This window comes from Haliotis rufescens, unplaced genomic scaffold (genome assembly GCF_023055435.1).
Source record: "Haliotis rufescens isolate VD_foot unplaced genomic scaffold, xgHalRufe1.0.p SCAF_28, whole genome shotgun sequence".
In the NCBI taxonomy this organism is placed as follows: domain Eukaryota; kingdom Metazoa; phylum Mollusca; class Gastropoda; order Lepetellida; family Haliotidae; genus Haliotis; species Haliotis rufescens.
This window is the reverse complement of record NW_025963979.1, coordinates 6,516,977-6,528,671: the sequence shown is the minus strand read 5'-3', so window position 1 is coordinate 6,528,671 and position 11,695 is coordinate 6,516,977. Positions and strand designations below refer to the sequence as shown.

General features: G+C 40.9%; 1 protein-coding gene across 1 annotated transcript; it reads right to left on the bottom strand.

Annotated features, from left to right (window-relative positions):
- Positions 1–58: 58 nt before the first annotated feature.
- On the bottom strand, positions 59–11,560 carry LOC124139287 (cytosolic Fe-S cluster assembly factor narfl-like). Its single transcript, XM_046506244.2, has 8 exons — positions 11,457–11,560; positions 8,839–8,931; positions 7,277–7,435; positions 6,563–6,692; positions 5,615–5,749; positions 4,170–4,491; positions 3,514–3,651; positions 59–1,207 (listed from the first exon to the last, which is right to left on the bottom strand). The coding sequence occupies exons 1-8, from the start codon at positions 11,520–11,522 to the stop codon at positions 811–813; spliced, it is 1,440 nt and encodes a 479-aa protein (XP_046362200.1). The 5' UTR covers positions 11,523–11,560; the 3' UTR covers positions 59–810.
- Between the last annotated feature and the right edge of the window lie 135 nt (positions 11,561–11,695).

Genomic DNA, 11,695 nt, shown 5'->3' with positions numbered 1-11,695 from the left:
GCTCATTCATAAGGTGACTTATATACTAAGGAACAAGTTGCATGCAGAGAAAAACAATATGAAAACTTATTTGAGTAAAAACTGTATTTTCACAATGAAATACATACTTCATAATCATCAATAAATAGCTATAACTCTGATTAATAACAAGTGTGTGTAGAGATGGTATGTGAGTGAGTGAGTGAATTGGCTTCAGATCCATGAAACGACAGCAGCAATATTGATTTATATAAACACCTGGACTCCACTTCACAACTTCTACCCATGAGATAAACCCAAGTCTTCATCGTAACACAACAACCATTTACAAAAGCTACTAGGATACCCCAGTGCCTATAAGTTTTGACAGACTGCACTAGGGCTGCGACAAGTCCAAACTTAGTACCCTGGTATCTGACCGTACCTGGGTACTAATTGTAGGGCTCAAGAGTTGGGAAGAAAATTCTGATTGGGAACTGTTTTACTGCAGCCCTTGCTAAAACTATTTAGATGCACATATATAATGATCTCATCATACATGTACACTAAACTTGACTGAAGATTTGGATGAAAGTCAGAAAGAATCTGAAGATAAGCAACTCGTAGTATAACCATAGTGTTTTATTGTTATTTTCATGAAACAATATATCACGTGACTAACCAATGGTGCGGGTAGTCCTGTGTGTACCTGGGTCCTACTCAGGACTCAGCCAACCTGAATGCCCGAGTTACCTGTCCCAGCCCTAGACAGCACTGATGTAAATGAAAGACTAGGCATACAAGAATATGATGGTAGGACTTAAAATGCCCAGAATCAAAACCTGTGTCATGTCACCATTTGATTGCCAAAGCATTCGTCATTTTCTCCACCTCATGATACTTGGTATGTAACGTATGTCTGGCTTTCTCAGTGTCCCTACCGCCCAACCATTCTGTGTACAGCTTATTTACACTCTCCTCACAGAAAGGATCAATAGTCTTTTCTGAGTTGTAGAGTTCATTGACTTTGTTTAGGCTTTCTTTGGCATTGTCACCCTCTTGTTTGATCTGTCCACCACCATTAGTGCACCCTGATGGACATGCCATGATCTCCACAAAATGATATGGACATTTCCCTCTCTTCACTTTCTGTACAATATTCTGAATGTTCCTGAACCCATATGCCAAGGCCATCTTCAGTGGTGGCTTGTCTGGTACCTGTAACACTACTTCTTGAAAGTCCTGATTCCTAAAAGGAGAGCAAGAAAAATACAATATACGGTTAAATACAGAGATCATAAACGATGATCTAAGGTCATGTACACGATTAATTGCCAGGTTGATATTGTTCATGGGAATAGTACCCCACCTACCCGAACACCTTGTACCCCACCTACCTGAGCACCTTGTACCCCTCCTACCCGAACACCTGGTACTCCACCTACCCGAACACCTGGTACTCCACCTACCCGAACACCTTGTACTCCACCTACCCAAACACCTTGTACCCCACCTACCCGAACACCCTGTACCCCACCTACCCGAACACCTTGTACTCCACCTACCCGTACACCTTGTACTCCACCTACCCAAACACCTTGTACCCCACCTACCCGAACACCCTGTACCCCACCTACCCGAACACCCTGTACCCCACCTACCCGAACACCTTGTACTCCACCTACCCGAACACCTTGTACTCCACCTAGCCGTACACCTTGTACTCCACCTACCCAAACACCTTGTACCCCACCTACCCGAACACCCTGTACCCCACCTACCCGAACACCCTGTACCCCACCTACCCGAACACCCTGTACCCCACCTACCCGAACACCTTGTACTCCACCTACCCGTACACCTTGTACTCCACCTACCCAAACACCTTGTACCCCACCTACCCGAACACCCTGTACCCCACCTACCCGAACACCCTGTACCCCACCTACCCGAACACCTTGTACTCCACCTACCCGAACACCTTGTACTCCACCTAGCCGTACACCTTGTACTCCACCTACCCAAACACCTTGTACCCCACCTACCCGAACACCCTGTACCCCACCTACCCGAACACCTTGTACTCCACCTACCCGAACACCCTGTACCCCACCTACCTGAGCACCTTGTACTCCACCTACCCGAACACCTTGTACTCCACCTACCCGAACACCCTGTACCCCACCTACCCGAACACCCTGTACCCCACCTACCCGAACACCTTGTACTCCACCTACCCGAACACCCTGTACCCCACCTACCTGAGCACCTTGTACTCCACCTACCCGAACACCTTGTACTCCACCTACCCGAACACCTTGTACTCCACCTACCCGAACACCCTGTACCCCACCTACCCGAACACCTTGTACTCCACCTACCCGAACACCTTGTACCCCACCTACCCGAACACCTTGTACCCCACCTACCCGAACACCTTGTACTCCACCTACCTGAGCACCTTGTACCCCACCTACCCGAACACCTTGTACCCCACCTACCCGAACACCTTGTACTCCACCTACCCGAACACCTTGTACTCCACCTACCTGAGCACCTTGTACTCCACCTAACTGAACACCTTGTACCCCACCTACCCGTACACCTTGTACTCCACCTACCCGAACACCTTGTAGGTTCTACTACACCAAATCAAAACCAGTTTGGACAGTGCGGTTTTTGTAGGGAGCCTTCAGTGTAGATCGAGAGATATCTGCAGGCTGTGATTTGAGCATATTCTGTAAGATTTTTATGTCTTTCAAATGAACATCCATCCAGTTATTAAAACTGACCATGTTTTTCTATATTTAGTACTGTCTTTTTCAACATGATGACTTATGCTGAATGTGACCACAGCTATTTTCAAGTAGGTGACATTTGGTGCGAAACTGGGGGTGGTGTGTTTAGCTTCCGGTACTCGGAAAAGGAGCTGACTAAGCTAGTCATTTTTATTTTTTTTATTGCTGCTCTAAGGCCAAACTGTGCACACACATACAGGTAATAGCTGTTGAATGCTTAGTTATCTAAAAAAAAATCATAACGTTACTATAGAAGTCTATGGGAAAACATTTGGTTGTGTGTAACCTGTACTCCACCTACCCGAACACCTTGTACTCCACCTACCCGAACACCTTGTACTCAACCTACCTGAGCACCTTGTACCCCACCTATCCGAACACCTTGTACTCCACCTACCCGAACACCCTGTACCCCACCTACCCGAACACCCTGTACCCCACCTACCCGAACACCTTGTACCCCACCTACCCGAACACCTTGTACTCCACCTACCCGAACACCTTGTACTCCACCTACCCGAACACCTTGTACCCCACCTACCCGAACACCTTGTACCCCACCTACCCGAACACCTTGTACTCCACCTACCCGAACACCTTGTACTCCACCTACCCGAACACCTTGTACTCCACCTACCCGAACACCTTGTACTCCACCTACCCGAACACCTTGTACCCCACCTACCCGAACACCTTGTACCCCACCTACCCGAACACCTTGTACTCCACCTACCCGAACACCTTGTACTCCACCTACCTGAGCACCTTGTACTCCACTTGCTGGAGCTCCTCGTTGCCAAGTTCCCGGGCTGCGTGCCTCACAACCATCTCCAGATAGCCCCCAGAACCCCCTCCACGATGACTTGCCAGCTCCTCACCCAGGCTGTTGCTGAGCCTGAGAAGTAAAACACTGGAATGCTCATCTGTATCAAAGGCAGCAAACATGTGATACTGGTTCATGTGAAACAAAAATATTGAACATGTACATGTTGAAATGTTATCAAGCTAAATCATTACAGAAGTATTCACTGCATCCTTTTGGGGGAAAAGGACGACAACATAATGAATTTCATGTGAATACCACCACTGAAATATCAAGTGAAATTCAGTCATAAGTTTACATTGAAAAAGATTTTAAACCCATGAACAAATTGGGGAAAAAGACATAAAAGTGACCGCATGTTAGAAATTATTGGGATTTGATAATCAAACTTAGTCATGAACAGTTTGTTCTGACCATTCAACTTTGGTCAATCAGTTTGTTTAATTATCAATTATAATCAGTTGCTATTTTTTAATGTGTATTCTGAATGATTTGAAATTTTCAGAATCCATATAATGCATAAAGAAAGAAAGGTTCACATCTGTATCATTAATTTGGCCCCATTGTCTGGTGGGGCAACTGGGGCTTACAGTGTATCGATCGGCTGGCCCTCTACATCTGACAGTGCTACTCCTTCCTTCTCCAGCATCTTCTCCACCTCCCCTGACGTGATGACACAGTCAACGTCGCGGGTCTGATACATGTCACTGTAGAAGTCAGAACGGGATGCCTCCAGCTTCTTATCAAAACATGGCATCACCGTCACATGATAGATCTTGTCTGGGCGCAAGTTATGCATTGAGGCAAAGTAGTCTTTGACCAGTGACCCCATGATCTGTTGAGGTGACTTGGTGGAGCTGATGTATGGAAGGATGTAGGAGCCATGTGTCTTCTCAGCATAACAGATCCAGCCTACAATTAAAAAGAGTGAGTTTGGGTTAACGCCGCTTTGAACAGTTGCCAGTTACGTCATGGCATGTCAGCTTCATGTGTGAGGAAAGACTAAAGTGATGCAACCCATGCTTCCCGTAAAAGGCGACTAACTGGATCAGGTGGTCAGGCTCGCTACCTTGGCTGATGCATGTCATCGATCTCAATTGCATGGGTCGATGCTCATGATGTCAATCACTGGATTGTCTTGTCTAGACTCGATTAATTTACAGACCGCCATCATATAGCTGGATTATTGCTGAGTGCGATGTTAAACAACAAACAAACAAACAAAACTAAAGTGATGCAGGTCTTAGACATTCTTCTTTGGTGAAACCCACGAGCACGGGTATGGTGCTGACAAAGTAAGAAGCAAAATCAGGGTGAATCTGTAATTCGAACCCATGATCAGATATTTCTGGCATGCCTGAGGGATGCAATTGCGTGCGAGAAAGTCTTGACATAAATTTAAAGAAATGGCTTTTTTCTTCACCTCATGCTTTAGCAGTATTACTAAATGCAGTACAACAGTCTATGTACAGCTACAAGCAGTCCCTTATTAAGCTTCTGTCACTGATTGCAGTACAAATTACAATACAACCTGAAGTATGTAGAGAAGGCTCAGGAACTTGATCAAGGCTATCTAATCACTACAGAAGCTGTTACACCAAGAGATCGTCCCTTAAGTTGTCACTAAAATATGGAACTTTTTTATCTATTTATATTCAATAAATCAATAAATGTTTCAGTAAAATACATGTGTCGTAAATCAAGTTAACATAATGAGCATGATGAGTGAGTTGGGTTTAGCACCACCTTGAACAGTATTCCATTTATATCAAGGTGTGTCAACTTTATGTGTAAGGAAAGCCCTAAGTGATGCAGGTCTTAGACATTTACCACGGGCACAGGCATGGTGCTGACAAACCTAGAAACATAGCTGGGGCAAACCGGGATTTGAACCCACGATGATAGGTTTCTGTCATGACTAAGGGATGCAACTCTGCACAGCAAATTGCGGTGCCTTAGACCCGTGCCCCTATTATCATGATGATACACAGCAAATGAATCAATCTTTACTGGGGTCCCTCTAAAACCTTCTCACCAGGACATGCAGATGCTAACATCGGGACTGCCTTCTTGTTCAGTTCAGACTCCTTGTACCGTCTTATAAACTCATGGCAGCTTTCAATCAGGCTGAAGTTCCGTGAGAAGGAGGTATCAAACACATGGTGAACACCTGACAAATAACCAGACATATCATCTCAATGTATAAAATTAGCAAGCCATTATTTGCTTTGTTACTCTGGATGGATGATGTGAAATGTTTAACTTTACATAATATTTGTATTCCTTGTACGTAATGTAAACTGTCATACCTCTTTGTACCAATTCAGAAATCTGCTGAAATTCCTAGACTTAACCATGTTAAAAGAACAAACATTTCAAAGGTCAAAATGGTACCAAAATACTGAAAAACATGTTACATTAATGCTCAGACCTACAAAATACAACTTATAGTGAGTGAGTGAGTATGGTTTTACGCTGCTTTTAGCAATATTCCAGCAATATCATGGCAGGGGACACCAGAAATGGGCTTCACACATTGTACCCATGTTGGGAATTGAACCCAGGTCTTTGGTGTGACAAGCGAACGCTTTAACCACCAGGCTACCCAACCGACCCCAAATACAAGTTATACACATTTGCATAACCAGCTAAGTGAGTGAGTGAATAAAAGTATGGTTTTACACTGTTTTTAGCAATATTTCTTGGTTGGAGACATAAAATATGGGCTTCACATATTAAACACCCATGATGAGCAAATGCTTTAACCACAAGACTACCCCATCACCCACAACCAACTAAGTAATGGTCCAAGATGGCTACTGTGTTGGCCATATTGAAATCTGATGAGGAAGCACATTTATGTGACTTTGAGTAGGATACATGCAAAGACATGGTGCTCTAACACATCTTATATTGAACCGTAATCTACTGTTCATTTACATCATCAAAATTTATATACATTAATATACCATGCAATATGTACCTATGCCTTTGAAGAAACCTGTGAGTTTTACAGCAGTTTCCTGCATATTTAGCTTGTATCTAGCTGCCAAGGATGCTCTGGCCTGGGGGCACACGGACACAACAATGGTCTTCACATCTTCGACCTTGCCCTGAGGAAGAAATGGTTACATGTTTATTGCTATTGCAATTAAATTGCCAATAAATTGGTACTGTTACTCCTTAAACAGATTCAGCCAAAAAATAAGTTGCACCTTAACATGATCAGTTTACAATAGAAGATTTATCGCTTTATTCCTGAACAATATAGCTGTTATGTAGAAATAGCTGCGTAAAATGGGGTTTAACATCGTGTTCAAGATTTGTGTGCTTATGTTTGCTAGCGACGTGCATGCATGTGTGTGTGTCTGCTTGTACTAGTCGATACCGATTTCATAGTGCTAGCCCACTGAGCTACCATACTGCAGTTTAACATGAATACCCCACTCAGACACAGTATACTGACTCTGAGCCAACCAGTCCTTGTTTTAGTACCTTAATGCTGAGCGGCAGGCAGGGTTACAACAAGCACCATCTTTTAACGTCTTTAAGTATGATTGAACCCTTGACATTACGCTTTCAAGGTGGACGCTCTACCAGTTGACCATGCAGGCAGTCTAAAATGAATTGTGAGTCAACACTATTGAATGCTGATCTGAGTCAAATATGATGTTCCAACATTTCTGCTGAAACTTACCTGTTCCTGTAGTGTGTTGTTCTGCTGAAGTATACGGAAAAGCTCTTCTTGGCTCTGTTGTGTGATCAGAACACTTTCTGCAGAAGTGATGCAGCCACTGCAGGCAAGACAATCATTGAGGGTTATCTTCGCTTTCTCCAGTTTCATTTCTACACCATCCTTGAAATGAAAATGTGGAATGAATAAGGTTATTTTTTACTTTTGATAATTGAATCTATTAACCATACTAGCTACTTTACAAACATTGCCAAACCTAAATAATGTCCTAAACATTTTATTTACATGCACATGATAATTGAACTATAAATATGTAAAACACACGCACACAATTTACCATGGTCAGGGATTGTTCTATGCATTGAAAATCCCTGCATGAAGGATGCTATTTAAAGGGTAACAACACTAAAACTTTCAGTCGTCCAGCCAGCACCAGTTTAATTAGCCTGTGTAATCTCCAGAAGCCAATTAACATCAGCGACCCAACAAACTGAGTTTCTGACCAGTGAGGGACCAACTGGAAAACCTTGCTGACATCGAAGATAAATCCCCTTGAATACTCGCACTTGAGTGGATGATGATTTACTATAACCAGGGTTAGAAACTAACAGTTTTTGTCCACTAGTCCTTATAATGATAACATATAGCAAAACCCTTAAAACGGGCCAATTTCTACTAGTCCTTAGGATACCTTTACTATTGGGCAGTTTGGTAAGGACTACAGGACTAGTCCCAATTTCTAACGCTGATAACCTTTCACCTTGCAAATTTATTTACGTGTGTAAATGTCTATGTACAACTATGTAGTTTGGTATACAGAAAATATGTGTACATATTATTTTTGCAACAATGAAATTCAGTTCAAAGACAACAGTAACGACCCTTATTTTTCAGGCAAATTGCATATAATATAACATTTACCATTCCCTTCTTGTCATCCATATTTAATGGTATAATTCTCCACCTGTGTATTTATTGTCATTCACTTGATGCTCAGTTAATGACTTTATTACAGGTATAATTAGTGGTAGAACTACTCAGATTACCTAACAAAGTCTGCAAAAATATTTAAATAACGTTCACCACTGCCTATGAGGGTGTCAAGGTAATAAAGCACTCAGTTGTTCGCATTGTGTCTGGGATAATTATTTAATCTACGATTGGGTTATATATCCAGGTCTGATGTGATAAATGTATTACAGTTTATGTAATATGCATGTGGCACCGCAGCAAGAGAGGAATGATCAGCAGAGTTACCGAAAACATAGATTTTGAATCCACAAAGAAAATACCCATCCATATTTCAAGACTTTCAAATTTGGAGTGTTGCTTCCCTTTTAAAACTTAGACTTGCAGCTCTTTCAAATAATCTTATGGCAGCCTACGACTAGAGCCACTAGTCCAAAGTGACAAGTCAAGTTTCTTTCTGTCTTACCAGCTAATAACTGACCATACACTTACACTTCAATGTACTGAAAATGATGTAAAAAGACATGTTCTGCCTATCAAACTGAAAAAGTATGGCACAGACTGTTATGTTTTCTATGAAAGTCAGTAATACTTACGTCAGTGATTGATGAATAACTTCCATCATCACCTATCCTTATTTTCCCAACTTTGCCTACTTTTCTTTCCACTTTGACTGGCTTTATGCATTCCTGAAACAGACAATGAATTTGACTCATTAGACATGTTAAAGGGGCACTGATCTAACGGACTGGTTGTTGCCTTTGTTATTGTTTTCCCCCCGTGAGTACCCGGATGATACGCAACGCAACTGAGCGTGACCAGAGACTGGGGTACCGTCTGCAAGGACAGCTAAATAAACTTGGAGGCTGGAGGCAATATTTGTTTTACGCAGCCTAAACAAACAGACAAAAAAAACAAGGGAGCTCATCGGATGTCGTCATTTGGAAATACCCCAGATGGTTATAGTTTAATACTAAAAAAAATATCCATGCAGTGAAACCTTTTTCGGATTTCGGCTTGCGTCGATAATACGATTACTACTCCCTTGTTGTCATCCACGTTTTCTCGTATAACCCTACACTTGTGTATTTGTTGTCATTCACTTGATGCTCAGTTAATGAATTTATTACAGGTACAGTTAGTGGTAGCACCACTTATATTACCTGACAAAGGTTCCCATTTGGCATTTATTGTGTCTGGGGTAATTATTCAATCTAAATCCAGGTTTGAAGTGAGGTGAAATGTGTGTTATGTAATATGCACGTGGCAGCCCAGCAAGAGATGAATGATCAGTTGATTTACTTTTTTTTGTAAATCAACGGATCGTTCCTAGTCATCAAACGATTAACAGAAAATATGTTGATTGATTAATCACTGTTATCTTGCACAGTGGATATGTCAAGAGTGAGTGTTTACATGTCTAGGTTTACTAAAACAAAGGGAATACACTCATATCATGGCGCGAAGTGCCGATGTAAAAACAACATACTTTGTTCAAAGGGTTAACTGATAATACGTTGATTGATTGATCATTGTTATCTATCACTCAATGGAATTTTTAGGAACCGTGGACGCTATGAAAATAGTTGTCACGTGGGCTTTCTCAGCCGACCATTGAGACTTGATACCTATGTAAAACACCTGAAACAATCCAAGCGATCAGTTGAGAAACGAACACGGGTTATAATATCTGCATTTTGTTTTCCTTCATTTGAACCGATTCTTTCTTGTTTCTCTACGTCTTGGTTGGGAAATTCTTCAATGCGCGATAGACGTTGTTGTCACAGGTCTTTTCCTTTGTAAGCGTGTATATATTACCGTCAATTTGTAAAATGTGATTCTCTCAGGCAATTTATAAAATGTGTAAATATTTCAGTCATTTTGACTAAAAAATCTGTCCAGATTGATCAAGACGATCAAAAGGGCCTACAAACATCACAACAGATTATTATGTAGGATTAAAAGCCAAACAACTTAGAAATGTACTTTTCAACGTTACATTTTCAGTCTCTTGGTGATGACATTAAACATCAAAATGTTTGGAATTCGTTGTCATAATAATACAGATGGAAATGTCTTTCCGTCACTTTGTAAAATAACTGAATATTTAGACGTTTAATAAATTTGTTACACATTTGACAGTAAAAAAAATACACACTATAAAAATAGCATATGCTCAGGTGAAATATTTACTTTGTGTTGCAAGTCAAAATAGTGTAAACGAAAATCGCAAAATTACCAAGCAAGTGACTTATCAAAACTTCGTCACCATTACCGATGATACTCACAAAGATACCTACATTTCCTTATTATCTCGAAAACTGTATTTCATTTTGTTGATCAATGTGACCATACGCCCTTATTACTACCCATAAAGTGACTAATGCGCTTACGAATGGCGCAGCAGAGGTCGCGAACTAGTCTAGATTTCTGCTATACATCCGGGTATTCACTGGGGAAAAACAATAACAAAGGCAACAACCAGTCCCAGGGAATTGCGTTAGATCAGTGCCCCTTTAAGAGTGAAAACAAAAAAAATACAAAATGTGACACTCTTTCAACCAATTACCTCAGTTCAATAGAGTTTCAAATATTCATCGATCAAACTTCAAAGTAGCACATTAGGCCTACCACATAATTTTTTTTATCATGTTTAGCTACATCCCCTGCAAGCTCCTAGATACATTACATATGTAATCTCTGGTCATGACAAAAACCTCATGACAACAGAGCTTTCTCTGACAGAAGTCGAAAATGTAGATAAGTAAACTAGGCACTGTTAACATAAGAAATCATGCTCTTTAACAGATATTTCATGTATTTTCTCGACTAAATTGACCAACACAATGAACTTAATGCCAACAAAAACATTTCACTTTTTGGAATTCCAAATAAAAAGACAATTGGGATCATATTTTTTTATCTTTGAAAATTTAGAGTATCGAAAATATTTGTTACTTTAGTTATTTAGATTACTCCAAAACATTGGAAAAGATTTCTCGATTTTCCCACGAAACAGGCTTATCCAAATTGTTCGACTGGCAACTTTAGCGAAGTTGTTGTCTGATGGTAATCAGCTGGTATAGGCTAACACTAAAGCATGATTTCTGGTGACATAAGCCTCCAACTTCCATTCTATCGATTGTTAAGATATTAATATATTAAACACGCATATACACATATATTTTACAAACTAAATATGACTGTCAACAACCTGTGATGGGGTTATGAAATCGTCTAAGTCAGTTAGCTGAAGTGCTCCACTGAATTGGGAGGCCATGTTGATATTCTATAAATGTGTAAATGCTAGTTAGATGACAACGTATTTTAGTGCCATAGCATCTGCATTGTATTTCGTTAGTAAAATAGACAGAATAACTTCACATTTGTATTGATGTTGCATCTGTGTGATATATTTAAAAACATATATAGATAATTTACAAAAAATGCATT